The sequence below is a fragment of the Gadus morhua genome, chromosome 17, assembly GCF_902167405.1.
Source record: "Gadus morhua chromosome 17, gadMor3.0, whole genome shotgun sequence".
NCBI classification, from domain to species: Eukaryota; Metazoa; Chordata; class Actinopteri; order Gadiformes; family Gadidae; genus Gadus; species Gadus morhua.
Window position 1 is genome coordinate 18,775,771 of NC_044064.1, and position 22,507 is coordinate 18,798,277.

General features: G+C 45.3%; 2 protein-coding genes across 36 annotated transcripts in view; both read left to right on the forward strand.

Moving 5' to 3' along the window:
• Window positions 1–17,840, forward strand: part of lrrfip1a (leucine rich repeat (in FLII) interacting protein 1a) — a 40,451-nt gene extending 22,611 nt beyond the window's left edge. For 6 of the 35 annotated variants that reach the window (XM_030338964.1, XM_030338965.1, XM_030338970.1 and 3 more), the window contains 9 exons: window positions 5,098–5,124; window positions 5,256–5,381; window positions 5,723–5,794; window positions 6,737–6,907; window positions 8,281–8,373; window positions 8,798–8,890; window positions 9,084–9,176; window positions 9,359–9,500; window positions 10,533–14,217. In XM_030338964.1, the coding sequence (XP_030194824.1) occupies window positions 5,098–5,124; window positions 5,256–5,381; window positions 5,723–5,794; window positions 6,737–6,907; window positions 8,281–8,373; window positions 8,798–8,890; window positions 9,084–9,176; window positions 9,359–9,500; window positions 10,533–13,741 (4,026 nt within the window). In that variant the 3' untranslated portion in view covers window positions 13,742–14,217. Of the gene's footprint in view, window positions 1–54; window positions 121–274; window positions 317–861; window positions 919–1,042; window positions 1,103–2,080; window positions 2,141–3,165; window positions 3,229–3,705; window positions 3,784–4,262; window positions 4,359–5,097; window positions 5,125–5,255; window positions 5,382–5,722; window positions 5,795–6,736; window positions 6,908–8,280; window positions 8,374–8,797; window positions 8,891–9,083; window positions 9,177–9,358; window positions 9,501–10,532; window positions 14,218–14,743; window positions 14,794–15,033; window positions 15,158–15,572; window positions 15,653–16,104; window positions 16,210–16,561 lie in introns of those variants that run through there. The other 29 variants (XM_030338938.1, XM_030338939.1, XM_030338949.1 and 26 more) reach the window with 16 other exon arrangements.
• Window positions 17,841–18,962: 1,122 nt separating this feature from the next.
• maip1 (matrix AAA peptidase interacting protein 1) lies at window positions 18,963–22,451 on the forward strand. The gene is made up of 5 exons (XM_030338811.1): window positions 18,963–19,312; window positions 20,013–20,084; window positions 20,475–20,601; window positions 20,714–20,864; window positions 21,665–22,451. Exons 1-5 carry the CDS (start codon window positions 19,007–19,009, stop codon window positions 21,741–21,743), a joined length of 735 nt encoding a protein of 244 aa, XP_030194671.1. The 5' UTR covers window positions 18,963–19,006; the 3' UTR covers window positions 21,744–22,451.
• Window positions 22,452–22,507: the final 56 nt, after the last annotated feature.

The window sequence follows — 22,507 nt, forward strand, 5'->3', positions numbered from 1 at the left end:
TCGTCCTCTGTCGTCTGTCCTCTCTTCCTCTGTCCTCGTCCTTCCATCTTCCAGAGCTCCTCCTTGCACTCGCACAAGAAATCAAAGAAAAAGAAGAAGCACAAGCACAAAGACAGAGATGTATGTTGGAAATGTCGCTCTAAAGCATGTCACAGATGTGCACCGATCTCAGACACCCTGTTTCTAGAGTCACAGTGTGTTTCTCATGATGTTCTCCTGCTCCTCATTCGCCATCTTCTGATTGTCCTTCACGTACCCTGTCCTCTACCTTTAGGACAACGGCTGTGATGACGGTTACAGTGTGGTATCCAGCCGGGTGGGTGGACCTTTGAATACATCTGCACCCTGTATGCCCAACAATACAAAAGACTGGGATTTGGCTTTGGATTAGAGATTAGTAATGATAATGACATATATATGGAGTTCTTAGTTGCAAGTCAATGGAAGACGATGTTTTATTCAAGTTCAAAAAAAGGATTATCTTATTGTTCAATCCCCTAATTATCCTTTTTTAGTTGTTGCTAGATTACATGTCATATGGATGCATTTAGTGTTTAGCTGTTAAAGGTAATGCAAGATTTCATAGCAATAATACTATCCTCATCACCTCTATCACAGTGAAAGCCTCCCACAGTTTCAAGGAGCTGTTGAAAGCGCGCTTATCTAAGCTAAAGTTATCTGTGTGTCGGGGAGCGGACTATGGTCATATCTGGGGTTTCCATGTGACCCAATTATTCCTGGAGTGGCCTCCCAGGTCTGCTAGAGAGAGAGGGCATGTTGCTGCAGTCGGGGGCTAGCTTGTGAAGGAAGGCTATATGTCTGCTAGCCGACTCATGGTGTTTCTGTCTCATGGCTTCTTAGAGCTCCAAGCTCAGCGACGAGAGCAGAACCTCTCGCTCTTCCAGGCTTGACCTTACGGTGGGTGCCGCATGCCCCCTGGGTGCTGGTTCATGTGTCCTCATGTATTCTCTTACTGAGATCTCAGCCCCTTCTGATCCAGATGAATGAGTTTATGTTGTGTCGTCACCTTATATTCCATCAGAGCTCCCGATTGAGTGAGGACAGCCGGCTCTCACGGGGGTCCCGACTAGACCTGCAGACGGTGGGTGCTACCAAGCCGCTAACGTTGACTCCTGTTGTCCCCTCGTCTGTCTGTCTCGCCGTCCGTCTGTCTGCCCGTCCGTCCGTCCGCATGTAGCAACCACTGACCTAATAACGGGCACAGACTGGGACGAAAAAACAGACAGACTTGGACAAAAAAAGACACATGGCCGGCAATTTGTTTTGGAAATAATACATACCTGATTCAGAATTCCTAAATGTTCCTGTGTGGAGCGGTTCCGTGCTCCTGGCTGTGGAGCAGGCCCAGCGGGGGGGCCGTTCCTCTCCAGAACTGAACTTACTAGCACTAGAGACATCGGGACACGGCCATTGTGGATGCAGTGTTTGTTTATGTTTTTAATGGCATACATGTGTGTGAAGTAACTTTGTGTGATTAATCGGTGTGTTGCGTGTTCTTCCATAGTGCATATTGTTACACAGGAGGCCGCCTCATTGAGGGATAGATCTCCAGCATGCTGTATGTAAATATGTTTGATGAATGGTTTGCAAGCTTGTTTCTGTTTTGGCTTGCAGTCGTTTTTCGTTCGGACAACCTTGATACAGTAACTCTCTCAAAGGCTTAGCCAGCGTTTGGACGTTGATTGTTTTTGTAGATTGTTTTGCACCATTTCCTGTTTCCTCTCGCACTCTCTCTCTCACTCTTTATATGATCGTTCTCTCACTCTCTGTCTCTCGCTCTCTCTCACTCCCTCTTACCCTTTATCTGATGATCCATCTCTCACTCTATCTCTGTCTGTCTCTCAATCTGCCTTTTTCTGTGATCTTATATTCATTCCTTCTCCCTGTGTCTGTCTACCCTCCTCATCCTCCATCCACCTCCTCCCTCCATACTCCACTGTCTCTCTCCCTCTGTCCCCGAGTGTCTGCCATATTCTGTCAGCTATATGAATGAGTCTCCTTCTCCTCAGTTCCCATGTCTCCATCTTTGTAATCATGGTTTCCTCCTCCTCTTCCATAGGCCCCCTATGCCTCCTCCTCTCTCTCCAGACAGCCAGCCTCTCTGTACAATGGCTACCAGGTCTGTTAACCGACGGAGACATTGGACATCAGTGTTGCTTTCGTATCAGTGTTACTGTCGTTTAGCTCTCTACAATGAATTCCATCCAAGTTAACTTTAATTTATTTACCGATGTAAGAGTGCGGAGGCAATCTGTTAGACAGTAAAGAAGCAACACAATATACTTGGATTTACATGAAGCCGTATTAGACAAGTTCATGGTCGATGATTGATGTGCCTGAGATTTTGAGCAGTGCTGGAAGTTACTGCTAGTCTTTGCAGCAGTTACTTAACGCCTAAATAAACAGGTATTTATTTAGGCGCCTGTGTGAGGAGGTTATTTGCTGCAAATGTAGAATGCGTCATTCTAAATATAATATTTAATTATTTTATCATTACATTTATTTTTATTCAATCAGAGAAAGCTTGTCACCCTGCTGAATTGTCGCCAATTGACCAATACTAGAGGAAATGTACACCCACACACTCATATACGCACACACACACACACACACACACACACACACACACACACACACACACACACACACAGTCCAGTGGGATGCTGTACCTATAACCTTTTGTCCTCCCGGTTGGTTCCAGTCCTACTCTGGGCTCCTCAGCCAGATCTCCTACAAGCGCCATCGTAGGGTTGGTTCCCCTTCATGAACTTTGACCCCCCCTCTCACCCCAACTCTCACTTGTGGTGTTCACGCATGCTCCACCGTATATCTGTTTTTGTCACGGGCACCTTTAGAGGAAGATGCTAGACTCTCTGGAGACAGTGTGGGGTCACCTATTATGTAGTGAGAGCAGAGCACATGTGTCTAGGGTTCAGCAGGTCAACACCACTGAAGACATTTCTAGAGTTGGAACACATGTGGTCGCTTCGAGGACACCAGCCTTGGAAAATCATGCTGTGTGTGTGTGTGTGTGTGTGTGTGTGTGTGTGTGTGTGTGTGTGTGTGTGTGTGTGTGTGTGTGTGTGTGTGTGTGTGTGTGTGTGTGTGTGTGTGTGTGTGTGTGTGTGTGTGTGTGTGTGTCAGAGCTCGCTGTATGAGGACGGCCTGGGCAGTGCTTCCCGGCGGGTCATTGGCTCCAGCTCTCGAGTAAGGCTTCCCTCAGGAAGAACCGGCCTCGCATGTGTTTAGAACCCCCCCCTCCCTGGTGGAGCATGAGTTTACCATCAGGTGGATCCAGTCCTGTCTTCTGTGTGTTAAAGCTAACCCTTGATGTCCAACACTGAACTCTTCCTGTGGGTCATAGTGTGCTTGTGTGTGGGTTTACATTTAAAGCCTGTGACGATAGTGCAAGGTATAAAGTGACTAGACTACACAATGCAGTGACTCACGTCGCCACACAACCTCTGCATGGGGGCTTTGAGGTCAGAGGCAGATCGGATCCTTGATCCTCAGAGTAAAGATTATTTCGGCCAGCATTTTTCGATGCAGGCAAAACAGTCGGTTTGCTTTTGAATGGAATCCTTTTGACATCCATGGATGGACACTGATGCATCCGAATAGTTGTGTGTGCCCACACTGTACACACGGTATATGCAGTATGTATGTGTCCCCCCCTCCCTCCAGCCATCAGACTACAGCAGCTACCGGGGGTCCAACTCCAGAGCCTCGTCCCGGGCCAGCTCGGCCCGCGCCAGCCCAGTGGTGAGCCCCCCTCCCCAGAGACCCACTGGCCCCCGCACTGAAGCTTTAGCTTCATGTTAGAATAGCCTGCTGCTCAGGGGAGAGGACACACAGGTCTGCCTGCTCCGTCGTTGGCCAGGAATCACAGGATGTTTCCAAGTGAAATAGTTTGGCAACCTTCCGGCTTTCAGATGTATGTTTCGAAAGTGGCTCACTTGTAACTGCCCATTAATGAAGTGATCGTGCAGCAGATAATTAACTTATTAAATTATTAAATTATTATTTTTATCTGATAAATCAGATAAAATAATTGTTGCCCTATTTAATGAACATTGTTATACATTTTGGCAGTCCTATACCATCGATGCTCTCCACTGTTGACTACCACATGGTCATTCTTCCTTAAGTATGTTGGAGTGTTAATCCAGCTGTAGGTATCCTGACCTAGCCGGTAGCCTGCTTTTTGTTGTTATAATGGCGCCCCCTGGTGGTTGTTTCAGGACAACCACAGCTCTGTGGCCGGCTTCTTGCGGAGCGCGAGCAGCAGCGTTCTCTCAAAGGACCTGGATGACGTCACTATCCCTGATTTCTCAGATGTGAGCCAGCAGGATAGCATGGCCGTGTTCTAACTACTAACCAATTATCTTGCCTGTTAATTTAGTTTTTAGATTTGTTCTTTCTGGACCTCTCTCTATCGGTCTATCCGTCAATCTATCTCTCTGTCTATCTGTCTCTCGCTCCATTTGTGCACTAAGGTATAAAAAATCACAGCACACATAACATGGATATTGGAGTGTTATCTTCATCTCTGATGGACTAATAAACCTAACAAACAAATAGGCCTATAGTTGAGTTCGATTTTGTGTGTTTAATGTAATTGTACAACGCTGGTCTTATCTTTATGAGACTGAAGATGTGTTGATGTTAATTCTACCGTCTACAGTCCTCCAGAGCGACTGTAGGAGTTAAAGGTGGTTTTCTGGTAACTGGATGGTTGTCGGTTTGATTCTGAGCTGCCCTGTGCGCTGGGGCAGGACACTTCATTAAAGAAGTGGTTGTGGCATGATAAGGTTGTGTGCTAGTGTGTGCATGGGTGAACGTATTTCATCACAAGTTGAGCATGTTGCTTGGTGATGGTGTCTATTCAGTACAGAGTTCATTACAGTCTGATATTTGCATATCCTACACTGGTTAAATTGAGTGGTGAGCCAGTTTTTTCACACACACGCACACACACACACACACACACACACACACACACACACACACACACACACACACACACACACACACACACACACACAGTTATTAATGGTTTCTGTTCTGTCTCAACAGGTGGAGGACAGAGATTATATCGAGAAGGTGAGTTGAATGTTAAAAACAAAAAAATATACGAATCTGTTTTTCTAACAAAGTGTATAGGAACCCAATTGCAGACAGACGTTGATCGTACTCAAGGGTAGGGTGTATCTGATGCTGTGTGTCGTTCCCAGGGGTCCCGGGCAGCCTCTGCCTTAACCGCTGGGACCCTCACCGCGTTGGGGGGCACCTCCTCCCGGAGAGGAAGTGGCGAGACGGCAATCACCGTAGATAACGAGACGTCCATACGAGAGATCAAGGTACAGACCTGCAAGTTCTGCAAATGTTCCCGTACTTACTGGGAGAGGTAAATCGGTTGCTTGGGAACATGTGTCATGGCTGCCACATGTTTGAGTCCAACATTTGAAGTGTTGAATCTGTAATCATCACGATTACGGTCATTGAAACAAATGTTCAGCCAAATGGTCCATACCACATTCTCCTGTTCTCCGTCTCTGACTCTTTCTCTGGCTCTATGCTACTTTCCTTTGTGGTTGTACCTCTGTCACCGGGTACTTTTAGAATGCTGTTTGAGCTCCCCCTCACCTCTCCTCTCACCTCTCTGCTCATGCTCCTCTGTGCTCGCTGCTCCTCACATCAGGAGATCCATGAGCTGAAGGATCAGATTCAAGATGTGGAATCAAAGTACATGCAGAACCTCAAGGAAGTTAAGGTATAAGGTCCGGGAGCATGTTGGTGGCCAATAGTGAGAATATTAACAACATTACTATGGAGACCATTAAGAGTAATCATCACACAGAGTATTAACCATAGACGGTAGGCATAGGGTAGAAAGCATTGCCTCTGTTTTGTGTGAGTGTTGTGTTGGTTGTTACTCCTTATGGCCTTTTACCACCGACGGCCAACTCGCCTCGACTTGACCCGCCTTTTTTTGCGTTCCAAAATTAGGTACGTGGTACCTGCTAATTGGTACTTTTTTCGTTCAACCTTCTTTGAGGTTCCAAGAGAGCTGATCTGATACTTTTGTGTGACGTAAACAGCCTGCTGGCCACTGATTGGCCAGAGAGTGACGCCACTGGACGAGTCATGATGAGCGCAACGTCTGAGCTTGACACCCGTCATCTATAAATACTAGCATAAGCGTTCAGCCTTTGTGTCGCCTGGATAAGTACGTCACTGCAGTATCACACATGCGTACTATGACGACCCGCCCACGTTGAAGAGGTTCTTTATTCTAGATGGAAACACCACGTCCCTTGAACCAAACCAAGTTGTGCCACGCTACGTCGTGGTGAGTAGAGCTGGTACTGTCGGTGGAAAAAGGCAGTTAGTGGACAAAAGTGACCAATGAGCCAGTCCATCACGAATCAAAAGAAGAGACTGGACTAAACAACACTCTCATGAGTCTACTCCAACTGCATAACTTTGCTGTATTTCCACTTCCCTAACACGCTTGACATTCCTTTAGTCTCAAGCATTGTGGCCTCTTTATTTAACCTGTGTAGGACATGTTTATATGCTTCTGATCCTTGTCTTGTCTTAGCCGTGTGTTGATACATCCATGGGCAGGACGTCCTGAATACACCCGCCGACCTGCGTGTATGGGGAGGGGTCTGATGTCACGTTATGCTAAAGGGCCTCTTCCCTTGTGCAGGACGCCTTGGTGGAGGTGGGTGAGAAGTACCGCAAGGCCATGGTGTCCAACGCCCAGCTGGACAATGAGAAGAGCAACCTGCTGTACCAGGTGGACACGCTGAAGGACTCGCTCACCGAGCTTGAGGAGCTGCTGGCCGAGGCGCGCCGCGAGTACGAGGAGAAGAACAAGGTACGGACCACCCACCTCACACGTTAGGAGATTAGAGTAGGAGGAGAAGAACATGGTACGGAGTGGACCCACCTCACACGGTAGGAGATTAGAGTAGGAGGAGAAGAACAAGGTACGGACCACCCACCTCACACGTTAGGAGATTAGAGTAGGAGGAGAAGAACAGGGTACGGACCCACCTCACACGTTAGGAGATTAGAGTAGGAGGAGAAGAACATGGTACGGACCCACCTCACACGTTAGGAGATTAGAGTAGGAGGAGAAGAACAGGGTACGGACCACCCACCTCACACGTTAGGAGATTAGAGGAGGAGGAGAAGAACAAGGTACGGACCACCCACCTCACACGTTAGGAGATTAGAGTAGGAGGAGAAGAACAAGGTACGGACCACCCACCTCACACGTTAGGAGATTAGAGGAGGAGGAGAAGAACAAGGTACGGACCACCCACCTCACACGTTAGGAGATTAGAGTAGGAGAAGAACAAGGTACGGACCCACCTCACACGTTAGGAGATTAGAGTAGGAGGAGAAGAACAAGGTACGGACCACCCACCTCACACGTTAGGAGATTAGAGTAGGAGGAGAAGAACAGGGTACGGACCCACCTCACACGTTAGGAGATTAGAGTAGGAGGAGAAGAACAAGGTACGGACCCACCTCACACGTTAGGAGATTAGAGTAGGAGGAGAAGAACAAGGAACGGACCACCCACCTCACACGTTAGGAGATTAGAGGAGGAGGAGAAGAACAGGGTACGGACCCACCTCACACGTTAGGAGATTAGAGTAGGAGGAGAAGAACAAGGTACGGACCACCCACCTCACACGTTAGGAGATTAGAGTAGGAGGAGAAGAACAAGGTACGGACCACCCACCTCACACGTTAGGAGATTAGAGTAGGAGGAGAAGAACATGGTACGGACCCACCTCACACGTTAGGAGATTAGAGTACGAAGGCCAAAGTGTTTTGTGCTCCGTTTTCAGTTGGTGGAAGTGTGTATTGAGTATACAGAATCAAAAGTATTAATCATAGAGATGTTTCCCTCAAACTGCTTCTTGTTTGGTGAAAGGTATCAAGAGTAGTATAAAGTATCAATTCTAGAGGATAAATAGTACAGTATAGAAATAAAGTATCAACAATGTAAAGATATAAAATTAAGTATGGTATAAGGTCAGTCTGATATATCTCTCAAACTGTTTACTCTTGAGCATAGAAGCAAACTTTCTTGGTTGGTTGGTAATAAAGTAAAATACTAATAGTGGCGTATAAAGATAAACATAAAGTCAGCTCGCTGTGTTCCGCGGGCATGGAAAGGCCTGATTGGCTGGTTGGTGGTCGCCGTGGTGACCCTGTGCTGTGGCCCCTCCCCAGGACCACGAGCGGGAGAAGCACGCACACAGCATCCTGCAGTTCCAGTTCAACGAGGTGAAGGAGACCCTGAAGCAGAGCGAGGAGCTGCTCAACGTGAGTACCGTGGAGATCAACTTCTCCTGGCCCAAGAGGTGTTTCGATATATCTCAACGTCGGGGGAGGGGGGGGGACTACCAGGACAGCTAGCCTTCCTCTGCCTTCTTCTTCTTCAGTTCTGTTCTCTCTGGTCTGTACATTCAGTTCTACTCTCTGCTGATTGTTCCGTTTTGCTCCACGCTGTTCATCTTGTTCTCCTATGTCCTGCTCAGGTCATTCTGGTCTCTTTTGTTCAAATCCAGTTCACTGTGTTCTGCCTCATTCCATTTTGATCCACTCTGCTCCTCTTCTTCACTGTTGAACCTCTCTCCTCCCTGCTTCTCTTATTTCTCTCCCTCGCCCTCCTCCCTACTCCTCTCTCTCTCTACCTCTCTACCTCTCTACCTCCCTGCTCCTCCTGTTCTCCTCCTCTGCCGTCCAGGATATCCGCCAGCTGCGCTTGAAGCAGGATGGTTTTATCCGAGAAATATCGGACCTCCAGGAAACTGTTGAGTGGAAGGATAAAAAGATTGGGGTACGGCCGAGAGGAACAGCAAACTGTCTCTCTCAACATTCATCTTTTCTTTTTCGTTTTGCCTTGTCACAAAACACGCTCTTTGCTAGATAACTTTACTTCCATGTGCTTAATCTTCTCTTCCTTCCTGGTTCCTGGCCTTTCCCTTGCTCCTCTGCTCTGTCTGTACCGTGGTTGTGGGGAATTAATTCAGGCCTTAGAGCGACAGAAAACATATACGGACGCGATCCGAGTGGAACGTGATGAGTTGAGAGATGAGGTGGTTCAGCTGAAAGACATTCTCAAGGTACTCGAACCGTGTGTGTCTGTGCGTGTGTCTGTGTGTGAGACAAAAGCTGCTGTATGTTGTTTACAAGGACTTACTTTAAAAGTCCAAACTAACCTTGAACGGTTTTGATTAAAGTTGCTACCCTGGACATTGTTGCAGAGCCATGAACAAATAATAAAGATGTGTGCGTCTGTGTCCAGAAACATGGCATCGTTCTGGGACCGGATCTGAACATCAACGGGGGTATTGTTGAGCCAGGAACCGATGGATCATCGGAACCCGGGTCCCCCCTGGGTCCAGACCACATGGCCTCCCCCACAGAGGGCAACAGCAGCATGCTAGGTGAGCACCGACCCACAGCGCTCCACACAGCCGCCTGACGTGGAGCCTGCTCTGCAAACACAATGAAGGACCACTTCCAAATCTGCTTCAAAGTAGTCTTAACGCGACCAGCAGAGAGGAGAATTCTGAGAGTGGAGCTTACTCCAACCCTTGTTTTTAATCAATAAACCAACCCAAATATATATATAAATAACATAATTTTTGGCCCCTGAGCACATTTTAGCAATGGATATATTCATTTTGGAAGGAGCCCTTCATAGTGACTCATAGTAAATGCATCTTTAAAGTTTGATATGGTGCTGATTTGTGCTTGACATCTTGGCTTGGAATCTTCATTTCTCAAATTGAGCATGAGGCTTATGCTACTTGTATAGGTAACCAATAAACACCATTTCACTGCTTTTGACCCACATTTAACTCACATTCAGGCTATTGTTCAACACACTTAGGTAACTGGGTATAGTGCGTCGTTATGGTGTTCAAAATGCTTTCAAATATAAACAGTCGCTTTTAATGTCAAAAGATTCTCTTGTGTTTGAAGAAAGCTCCTGGCTTATATATCAGCTCAATATTTGTTTTGTTAACTAATACTCATGATGAATAGCTTTGTCAAGTAGCCTAGTCCTTACATCTTTCTACCCTTTCTGGGCTTTGACTTGGCCTTTGTTTCAGCTGTTCCTCTTTCTATTTCCTTCTTTGAAATCCTCAAACAGATGATCAGACATAAAACACAACAAACAGCTTATAGTCTTCATCATGTGAAACATGAGACTCTTCTCCACCTTGTGACAGCATCGGGAATCAAGGGCTTGATTTGGGTGATCTTATTTCCTATTCTCTTTTTTTGTGTGCTACTCTCCCTCTTCACTTTGCCTCCTTTTTTCTCTTTCTGTTGCTGAAATCCAACTGCTCTGCTCTCCCTTGAATTCTGCACTTGATGCTGGCCGAGGCATAAGCAAAAACCCTTTGTTATTTATTCTGACTCAACATGATTTGGTGTTGCATCACCATATGCTCTTCACAATCTCCCAGGCAGCGCACTGGAGTCTGAGTTGAGGACTAAACAAGAGGAAGAGGTGGATTCAGAAGAACCGCAAGATCGACAAAAACTTGAGGAAGCAGGAGACCGCTGTTTGACCTCTGCTGAAGCCCCTAGTCTTGCTAGTGATTCCTCCACAGAGACTTCTAGAGACCCCGACTCCACGTGCTGGCCCAAAGTGGAGGACCGTCCAGGAGAAAGTGCCCCTTGCCCAGAGTTAGATTTAGAAAGTGCCAGTGTAATCAGAAATATACAAACTAGTGCTACAGAGATGAAGGGGGTCATAACAGAACAGGAGGAGATGGTTGAAGAAGGTGCATTGAGCCATCGTTTAGATTTAATCACAAACATCGTTAATAAAGAGGATTGCAGCGCAGAGTTGAATGGGGTCATATCAGCGCAGGGTGCTGAGCTGGCTGTGAGTGGGGCAGACACAGTGGAAGAGGCTTTGCTCCAGACAAGTACAGAAGGCATGGAAAACAACCAAATGATAACCGATCTTTCTGAAACCATTGTGGCTGAGGTCATGAGGGCCATTTTAGAGACTCCCAGTAAGGATTTGCATGAAGACCAAGCAACTACCCTGGATAATATCCAATCACAAAGGAGCAATGAGGGCCAATCGCCACAGAAAGATGGAAATGAAGTGAACCACATCAAAGAGTCCGTCGGACCAATCAGCACGCCCCCTGATGAGTCACCCACCATCGGACCAATCGCCATGTCTGATGAGTCATGCCCAGTCGGACCAATCACCGCGTCCCCTGATGAGTCATCCACAATAGGACCAATCAGCACGCCCCCTGATGAGTCATCCACCGTCGGACCAATTGTCATGTCTCCTGATGAGTCATGCCCGGTCGGACCAATCGACATGTCTCCTGATGAGTCATGCCCGGTCGGACCAATCGACATGTCTCCTGATGAGTCATGCCCGATCGGACCAATCGCCATGTCTCAACCTGAGCCTGGGAACATTGAGGACATTGAGAATGAGGAATTAGAGAATGAGGAACTGTCCAACAAACTGCAGACCAAGGGAGCCGGAGGCAAGAAGAAGAAAAAAAAGAGGAAAGGCAAAAAGAAGAAAGCAGGACTTCAGGAGGAGGAGAAGAAGCAAAGTGAGGAGGATGTAAATGAAGGAACCACACCAGAGAATGAGAAAGAAAACAACAAAAAAAAGTTGAGTAGAAAAGATGATGGATCTGAGATTCCCAGTTCCAGCCCCCTCCAAGTCCTTAAAGGATCTCAAATGGATCCACCACAGGAGAACCAAGATACAGATGGTGTTTTGGAACCTGGGATTGTGGTAGCTCAGGTGAGCAGCTCTGTTTCCAACGCAGAGTCCAATCTGGACGTGTCCGATCCTGACACTGTTCACCCACCCTGTTTAGCTAGTCCTAGTCAGGAGAGTGTGCTCCCAGCAAAGGCAGTTGCCTCACAATTCGAGCCAGAGGTTGCTGCTACTGCAGCAACAGATGAAACTGGTCCCGTAAATGAGTTTATCTCACATCATACAACTCCCAACCCTATAGAGAGCTTTGAGGCCCCAGATATGAACAACTATGGTAAGAAAACTGAATCAACCAGGTTTAATGTAGCCATTGATTCATTACATGCAGCAAATGAATCCCCACGTGAGGATGAGGTGGAACAGTCCAACACCAGCTCCCTTCCAGTGTGTCTGGAGAGCACATCCAGCCCTCAGGAGCCATTGGAGACAACTCTATCCACAGATCAGGTCACTTTAGGTAACGATGGGGGGGATGTGCATGTCAAGTGTGAGACACCTCTCGGAGATACTTTTCAGATAGAGGACTCAGGAGAGCAGAAGGCAGGGGTGGAAGAGGAACAAACCTCCCCTTCTTGTCGTCTACTCGGGGCTGTGGCTCATTGTGATGAGCCAGAAATTGATGAGTTGGAAAACATGCTTAAAGTAGAGGGAACTTTAGTCCATACTGACAACTCTGAAGGAATATCCGACAGTGTGTTAGCAGAGGAAACCTTCACTGAGATTACCAATGATATATCTAGTCTTCCGAAAGAAGGAACCGTTTTGAATTCATCAGTGTTTGAGGATAATGTAGAAGGGACAAATCTTGCCGTCGTCATTTCTAGTGAGGCAGAAAGATTAATTGAGATCACAGATGGAGTTGCAAAGAGGATTTCCTCTCCTGATCAGAAACAACATGATTTAGGATTGGACATCTCAGTGGAGCTAGAACAAGATTCTGACCAGGGCCATGTTCCGAAATTAGATACGCCTTCATTTCCTATGGAAGGCCAGGAGAATGAAGTGAGTCAAATCGAGGAACTGAAGAACCAGTCAGAGGAATTAGCTGAGGTTCATTCAGTTCAGGATGAGAAACACAATGATAGAGCATCAGCAATCACAGAGGAGCCAGAACCTGAACCTGACCAGAGCCATGTTCAGGAGCTTGAGACGCCTTCAAATCCGGTTGAAGACCAGGAGAATAAAGAGCTGGAAACAGAATCACACCAAGTAATTCGACTGGACAGTGATTATCTTAATGATGAGGATGAAAATGATGAAGGACATTCATTTGACTTTGACGAAATGGATTTAGAGGCTTCGTTATCCGTTACTTTGACACCAACAAACAAGACACCTGAGAAAGTGACAAGGCTTATGCCACAAGATGCAAACAGTGATGTCTCTGAGCTTGGCCAATGCGAGGCCTTCCAGATGAGCGTCCAGAAGGGGTCGGAGCTGCGTCCTGAAGGGGAATCCCTGGAGACCCCCAAACAGACAGAGACGGCTGAAGGCATTGCAGGGGGTCCATTAGGTCACAAAGATTCCACTTCATCTCAAGAACCTCAAACCACAACAGGAGAACAAAATGAGTCCCAAACAGCAGAGGTGGTAATTGACCAGCTGCTGCGAAGCGTAGCGGAGGATGTGGGAGGAGTGCAGGAGCAGAGCCACACTTTAGTGGAGGAGGGAGTGGAGCAGCTTGGTGGTTCAGGAGACGTAGAGTTTGAGATGGGAAGAGAGGCTTTGGGTTCATCCATAGCTGGAGGACAGGAAGTCGTCAAAGATGTGCTGCTGGGCGTTGGGAGTGCAGAGGGTCAGGTTAGCAGGCAAACAGACCCATTTCCCCCCAAGATAGAGTCTAAAAACAGCCAGAAAGCAAAGGGAAAGGGCAAGGGGAAGGCCAAAGAGGACTGTAAGATGTCTTAGTTTTTGTAGTTGCAATGTAAGACTTTTTATACAAAACTTGTATACAAAGTATCTTGTCACTTTCCACCATGCAAAAGTGAACACAAAAGGGACCAAAAAACAGAGGAATTTACAGGAATATTATTCAAAGATGTAGTTACATTTGAGACTTTGAATGTATTGAAGAACATGCTATTTATTCAGATATGCATCCACCGACTAGCAGTCTAAAATCGTTTATTTTCTTGCACTATGTTGTTTTTCTGTATTAGTTGTATAACTTCACTGAAATTAGATACCTTTTGTTTAGTCACTTGCCACATGCCTTGCATGACGATTCAAGGCACATGCCTTGGTAAAAGTCATTCATAGATATTTCATAACTATTAAGATAATGCTTTCAGTGTTTTTTGGTCTGTTGCCTAACTGTTACTTTTGAGCAAATTAACTGTCAAACCAATTTCAGACTTTCAATAAAAAAAGTTTTTTGTATCCAATGGTCCTAAAAGTGAAAGCTCTTGTTAAGTACATATCAACACATCTTAGAATCGTTTCAAGTCAGTGTCTAATTAGTCTCTTTTAATATCGACACATGTAGACTTTAAAATAATCTGCCCAACAGTAGCTTTTGTCGTTAGCTTAGAGGCGTGTTAGTGCTGTTCATCCAACGGCCCCCACAGTGCCTGCATGTTCCCCCTCACGCCGCTCCCTATCACTCTCCCATTGGACGGCTGCATTGTGCTGCATGCCTCATGTGACCTTAAGCACCTCCCAGCCTGACCCACTCCCCCCTCCTCCATCCCTTTGGCTCCACCCTGGTACGTTCTTTATTTTATATCTAATTTACTTACAAAGTTTTCTTAGGGCAGTGCTGCTAATATATTTAACTTTTTTTGTTATGCATGCCCGTCATGACTTGTGATTATCGACTAAATGAATATTAGTAAACCAAGGAATGTATTTTACAACGGGTCGATCGAGTTGAAGCCAGCGTTCTCATGGCCTTTCTGGTTTTCCTTTTAGAGATCCGTCTGAGGAAACTAGTGGACGAGCGGGAGAAGATGATTGACCAGGTACAGACAAAGATCACCCACAGCGTACCAGGGGGATAGGCCCTTTGTAGGGGATATGTATGTGGCATATCAACTGAATGTGGAGCAGGGCTCGGGCGTTATTCGGTGATCGTTGTCTCAGAGGGTGAAAGCAGCTGAGAGGATGTTCCGTTCATCTGATGGATTGGGTTGGTGTGGGAAGTTGTGTTGGTCCTCACTCACCAACATTCCCCCACTCACGTTGGCGGTGCCTCCCAACAGGTGAAGAAGCTGAAGGCTCAGTTGGAGCAGAAGACCGCTCAGAAGAACGGGACAGAGAGCAGTTTAAGCACCGATGGAGACATCCTGGAGAATGGCAACGATCCAAACCTGCTAGAACAGCAACGTAAGTTATACGGTTAGCCCAGGTAAGGGACTAGAGTCTTACCCATAGAAATCAGAGCAATGTTATCATTTGAGATGCTACTGGCAGGAAGCATCTCAAATAATAACATTGCTCTGACTGCTATGGGCAACAAAATCTGAAAGGAAAGGGTAGTAGAGTGGCCTGGGTGTCGACCCCCCCGCCTAGCCAATAGGTCCTGGGTTAATGCCCCAATGTCTGTGGTCTAAGATGTTCTAATCAGTATCATTTATAATCTTTAATGACCTGTACAGAATACACTCTAAGCTGTGGATACAAGCATTGCCGAGGTTATTTGGATAGTAACAGTAGCAGTATAATGCGACAGGATGCAGAAGAATGTATTCTATACAACATGGAGGATATGGTTAAATTGGTTTATCGTGAACGTTTGCAGGCGATGCCACGCGGCAGGTCAACGACCTGAAGTTCAAACTGGTGAAGGCGGAGCAAGAGGTCACGGCGTTGGAGCAGAACGTATGTAGTAGGAGACGCTTCCCATCCCTCCTCCCGCTCGGTGGATTCCCCTAGGAGAGCCACTGCATCAGATCAGTGCACCCCCACCTTTTGGCATCTCACCCCTTTTAGATTATACGCATAAATACATTTCTGTTTTGTTTGTTGACGCCATTAAATAGGGGTAGCTGATGAGGCTACACCCTAATACCCCTACAACCAAAAATACGTCTTCATCTCTTAAACTTTAAAGCTCCACATGGACAGTGACCAAAATGCGCATTCCACAGCAATACTTATAGTATAAAGTATAAATGCCATGGCCGTGCATGGGCTGGTCGCGCAGCGTCCCAGAGACCCCTCTGAGGGCAACCCCTGTGAAACAAGCAGGATCTGACCTCAGGTTAATATTAGATCAGGTTGGAGTATTCTCACAGGAACACCCGGCTGACGGTGCGATCTGTGTTCTGCAGGTCACCAGGATGGAAGGCCAGGTGACCCGCTACAAATCTGCCTCAGAGAACGCAGAGAAGGTGGAAGACGAGCTGAAGGCGGAGAAGCGCAGGCTGCAGAGAGAGGTATGTCCGCTGAATGATAACAACTCCATGCCAATGTTCTAATGCTCCTGGGACTTTCATTAAGACTTGAATCTGAAGACCAGAGGACAGGGATTAGGACGAAACTGTTCCATCATACCCTCCCACCTTTTGTTTTCCATATTTTCAAAGATGTTTTTTGGTTGACGGTACAGTAAATGAAAAGTATATGTCTTTTTGATCGGAAGTTGTGAAAGGGAACAGCCAGGGACTTCCAGAAAAGTCCCTGGTAACAGGTATTATGACTAGAGTTACTTCAGCAGAGTTCATAATATCAGCGGTCTGACACTATTAACTAATGGTTATATATCCTTCTCTCTGCGGCTGGTTTCAGCTGCGGTCAGCTCTGGACAAGGTGGATGAACTTGAATCCAACAACAGCCATCTCTCCAAGAGATTAGAGAAGATGAAGTCCATCCGCGGCACGGCACAGACTCCGTAGCAACCTCGCATAGCGACCGCTGCCGGCTGCTCACCAGTGGCGGCTAGCTGTCCCCAACACCTGAATCACCCCTCCCTTCCTTCAGCTTCTTAGCCACCTTAGCAGGAACCCAGAAACTTGAAAAATATAAAAAAGGAGAGAAATAGTGACGCCTTTAGTCATACACACAACACACAACCCACACTGGTGACAATGTGCCATTTCTTCCTGTTTTTGTTGAACCCCAACAAAAAAGTTCAGAGTGGATCTTTGTGTGTTTGAGGTCAGAGTGGATGTGTGTGTTTGAGGTCAGAGTGGATGTATGTGTTTGATTAGGTCAAGGGGTGGATGTGTTTGTGTCCTATTCTGAGTCGTTAATGAATCATTAGTGATGACAGTGACGGGCTTCATTAATGGATTGACTGGATCATCAGGAGGATTGCTTCTTTATGTCTCTAGGTCTAAAACCCTTTGGGCTCCTCTAGTGTAGGAGGGCTTCAAACTATTGGCACTGGTTTCTGGAAGGATGAGCTGTTAAATATGGACACCAGAATCTGCCTTGTTCTTATCAAGTTAAATGGGCCGGAATGCTTCACCGTTTAAAATAAGACATTCAAGCTTAATATAGTTGAGAATGAACATTTGAAAAATAAATAGTATCTACAAACCCAAGGACTGCTGTTGCTGCGTCCAGGACTGTTGGTCTACACTGTGGAGGCGTCACCCAGGGATAAAGAGCACATTTGTGTGGGGGGGTATTTTTTTCAGTCTGTTTTTCCTTGTTAATGTGTAATGCCAAAGAGCAAAAACAATATATCTACAGTATTTAAAACGTATGGCTCTGTAAAGTCAGTCCCAGGATAAGTTGTACCATTTTTTTTCCCCCCTTTTCTATGAAAAAGGGTTCAATCACGATTATCATCAGCATATCACAATCAGTTTTACTCTCATGAGCCTGTATCAGCACTCTTTTTGTTTTATTTACATACTAGTTCCATACAGGGCAATCGATTATTTAAAAATGATGTGGGGTTCCACACCCGGAGAAGAAAGCGATGAGGGGGGGGGGTCTTAGTGGTAGAACAACCCCGCTGACACTGGGACGACGCTGCTTCACTGTTTACAAAGCTTTAAGATGTTTGTAAGAAAATTAAAAAAAATGCAATCTTTGTGCAATAAAATGTCAATATTATATTGTGTGTGTGTGGGGGTGGTATTATTTATTTGGAAAAAGACAGATAGAGTCGGCTCCATTTATCTTCTCAAATTATCTTCAGTTTACACACACCAATCACATTCAACTGTTCTAAATATCCCCTGACCGATCAACGATGTTTGTATGAAATTTAATTAAAAAATATATATACGTTTAAACTCGACTGCGGCAGCTAGGGGGCAACTGTTACGCAAAAAGTCGAAAACAGACGACCTGCCAGGCTGCCGCAACCGAGTGCGTTGCCACGCACTGCGCTTTTGCCACACCACAGTGTTCGAATCCGGGGCGCTAGCTGGATGCTATTGCTTTAAGCGGGTCCTTTTATCTAAGCTTTCGCCGCTAGGTGTCGCCAGAACGACATTCATGCCCACAGCGAACTGCAGTGTTATGGATCTACAGAGTTTAGGAAAATGATTCAAGTTAGTTAAACTAGTTACTAAGAATGTCTGGTGATATCCTGGTTGGATTACCATCACACAGATATAAGAGAAGTATGAGGTGAGCCGAATGCCACTTATGATTTTTCTTTCCAAAAGGCATGTCTCCAGGTTCAAGCACACTCAAATGTGTTATCTTAGGTAATAACTCTCTTCCACCAAAAAATACATCATTCAGTGCATATAGTGTGTATGGCGTTCGTGTTACACAATACACAAAATGAATGTAACAATCCCTTCGCTACTGGTTTATATCGAGCCGGTTCCGTGTTTGTGGGTCTGCAAAGCAATTCGGTGCTTCGCGAGACCCAAGACTCCCGCGAGTGTGGGCGGCGGGTCGCCTCCGGCAGAAACTTGCGTATTCATTTTTCCGCCAAGATACGCTAGGGGGAGTCTAAACAGCGACCAATCGACCCATACTGTGTTATAGAACCATCACAATTACTCTTAACCTGTTATATTAAGGTAAATTAAGCCAAAAAAGTTGCATAGTTCCCCTTTAATGGTATTTTGGGCTTTATTCATTCCGTTTATTTTGAAATGTGTGGAATAACAAAATCCCTTCCGCTGTTCGGAGACGGGTTCACACAATTTTTCTATTGTGTATTTGTACAATTATATGTAAGAAAGGTAATTTTGATTCTGATGGGTTTCCAGTCGGACTATAATACCGGACGGACCGAACGATGCAAACGGGGAACAAAGATGGCGCTGCCCTTATTAAGAAGAGGCTACTGTTGTAGATTACCTTCATTACTCAAGATCACCAGTCATCCAAAACCCGAGCGTCTGTTTCTGACCCGACCTGGTAACACGCAGCTGTCCCTCGTCGGAGCGGTGTCCTCACCCCGCTGCTACAGCTCAGATGGTCCCAGACCCCACCAGAAGGTGATGGTCCTGGGGATCCCAAACCCCCTCATCTGGGTCCGGACCCGGTTCTATTACCTCCTGATCAGGGCATACTTTGACAAGGAGTTCAGGATCGAGGAGTTCACCGAGGGGGCCAAACAGGTGTGTTTTAAATGGTAGAAAGTGTATATGTACTGCATTTCTGCAGCGCTTTTCTAACCAGTGGCCACTCAAAGCGCTTCACAATATTGCCTAACATTCACCCATTCATACAAACATTCGCCCACCACCTGCCATTCAGGGTGAGGTGTGTTGCTCAGGGACAGCTCGATAGCACTCAGCTAGAAGGAGACGGGATCGAACCAGCACTTGGTGACTTTTGGTGACCAGCCAACCCGGTCTACCTCCTGAGCCCACTACTGTAGTGATGAGTTAGAACAGCGACGTTTGTTGTCACCAGCAGGCGATAATGATAATATATCATCTACATTTCTTTACATTTACGTTTCATGCATGTACTTTTGTATAATAAACATAAGTATAAATATGTTCTTCAGTTTTATTGTATGAATAAGACTAATGTTTTTATTATTCGACTGTACTGTTGTTGAAACCTGAATTTCCCGTGCGTGATCAATTAACTATTATAATAATAATAATAATACGTTATATTTATAACACACTTTACATCAACTTAATGACCTCAAAGTGCTACAATGCACTTTAAAAGAAAGAAATACAACATAAATGACTAAATAGATTTAAAAGAAAAATAACAGAAAAAAAATAGCAGTTTAGCCAAAGGCTTTATTATGTTTCGGATCTTAATTGTATTCATGAAATTCCCTTTCGGATGATGCAGGCGTTTGCCCACGTGTCCAGACTGCTGTCCGAGTGTCAGTTTGATGCCTTGGAAGGCCTGGTAGCACAGGATGTAAGTAGAGAGCCACCCAGATCCTAATGACCACACTTCTTTAAACCTCAACGTATCTTTCCCTCTGTTTGCTGTAACAACTTTTATATCGTATTTTTATAACCACATACTACTGTAGTATAGTCAATGGCAATGCTATTGGTGGGAGATGACTGTAGAAAGGTGTTCTCATTATAAAGATAAAACAGCCAGATTGGACAGAGTGAGCCTTGTAACTACAAAATATGTTTATTTCCGTTTGTTTGTCACAGTTTTCCTTTCCTTTCAACCGCAAATAGTACATTGTAGGTTTATTTGTTTTACTCTTTCCACCAACAAAAAAAGGCTGTTGGTTCTCCAAAACATACCCTTTCACTGCTGACTCTGTTGTTTCTTCTTTATTTGTTTCAGTTGGTTGCAAAGCTGGAGGAAAAATGCAACCTTCTCCAAGAGAGTCACAAGCAGGCTCTAGTGGCGAGCCCTGACGACATCATGTATACAACACCTAGCGATGTGGGCATTTACTATGACGATGATGGTAGGCATCAACAACAAATTTCTCAGCAATTAAAAAGTAATGAGCAGCAATTAGTGTCTTCTAATAACATGGGTCTTTTTTGGTATTTATAATCAACACCATGGTTTTCCAGGGAGAAAATTTGTCAGCATTCTCATGCGCTTTTGGTATCTGACGAGTGCCCGGCTTCCAGATGACCCCATGGAGGGGTCGCGCATCTTCAAAATGGCCCTTGGTACCGAGGGGCAGTCGGAGAGTAAACGACTGTTAACAGCTAACTACGAGTGAGTGTTTATCTTCACCATAAGAAATGGACAATCCTGTCATTCTTAGATATTGCACAAAGTAAGAGTAGTCCTAAACTAGAATTCACACATCCCCGTAGAAGTTTAAATGATTGAAGCAAAGTTATTAAAGTATATTCTTCCGTTGATTTAAAGTTGCATTTGCTGGGGTTATCAAACTGAAACTTTTGTGGAAATAAGGATTTGACGAAGACGGAATTCATAGTCTATAGCCTATCTACTGTCGCAGCAGAGTCTTTAACAGTCTTTCTAATCATCGTTCCATTAAAAATGTCACCATAGGCTATCGCCAACAAACCAGAACCTAAACCTCTAAACCTCCACACTGGTCAAAACAGGAGACTCAACTAAAATGTTTGGCATTACCCATGTCCTTTCCCAGATCTAATTTGTGGATGAAATTGTTGATACAACTCTTTGGAATGATACAAGCAAATTGGAATGATTTGAAAAGCCTAGGCTAAATAATTATACAATTGTTTAGAATTCTGTATTATATTATTCTACAATGATCTTGATTATCTACTATAATATAGTAATATGATTAATATGTTCTGTGGGTTAGCACTGGCTTTAGAAACCTGGCTGTCCCCGTTTTAGCAGAATTTGTCCATCTATCTATCTCCCTAAAACATCCTGATGGGTGCATCCCTACTAAGAATGAGAATGACTGGGTGCATCCCTAAGAATGACTGGATCAAATGAAGCAACGTAACCCATGGCCATTAAAACAATAGTCTTTTCCTTCCACTGCATCATGATGTAACGTGTCTGGTTAGATTTCAGAGGGAGTTCACCAAGGGTGTGGCCCCAGACTGGACCATCACCAGGATAGAACACTCCAAACTGTTGGACTGAGAACACGGCGCTTCGGGGTCTCAGGTCGCCACAGCGACGGAGAACCAGCTCCCTCCTGGTACCGGTTCATCAACCAGAATACAAGGAGTGTCTTCTGGGCGTCAGATCTCCATGTGGGCCATCCAGAGGGGATGGCTGTAGACATCAGGCTAACTTCTGGGTGTTTTGACAGACTTTGATTTATACAGTATGGACTGTAGCAGTATCCGATTGTTCTACAGTGGTGACCAGAGATGTAATCATCAATTTATTATATAGTCTTTCCTAATGGGGGGCTCATGGTGGTCCTCACCAGGGTATGTCCTGCAGATCCATCACTATGAGAAGGAGAAGTATGGGTCTCCACCTGAGAGTTTGTTGTTGTGTGATATATGCAGATTAAATAACATGTTTGTCAAAATAAATCACCCATTTAAGGACCCACCCTTCATGTTCTTAGTGTAAAACCACACCCCTCATTAATACTTGCATATCTTGTCAGATCTCCCTTCGTCCTGTGTATGTGAAGATGGTGATTACACTTATGTATTATCCCTAATTCTATTGAAAAATCAGTAGCGTCTTATTTTTTTCATATACAATATCTTGAAAGTTTTGTAACAACTGCAATCGTTTAATTAAGGTATATGATAATGCATTTTTAATTTCCTCCCGGGCAGCAGAAGAAAGATGCTTTATTAAATTAAACTGAACTTAAATGGCTAATAACCAGTTGTCTTCTTCGAACATTACTATTATCGTAAAGATTAAGCAAGCGATCATTG

Bases quoted from the DNA above. Each gene is read 5' to 3' on its own strand.
- maip1 (XM_030338811.1), top strand. From the start codon at position 19,007: ATGGCGCTGCCCTTATTAAGAAGAGGCTACTGTTGTAGATTACCTTCA. The intron at 20,085-20,474 runs GTAAGTAGAGAG...TATTTGTTTCAG, and splicing joins AAGGCCTGGTAGCACAGGAT to TTGGTTGCAAAGCTGGAGGA. The intron at 20,602-20,713 runs GTAGGCATCAAC...ATGGTTTTCCAG, and splicing joins CATTTACTATGACGATGATG to GGAGAAAATTTGTCAGCATT.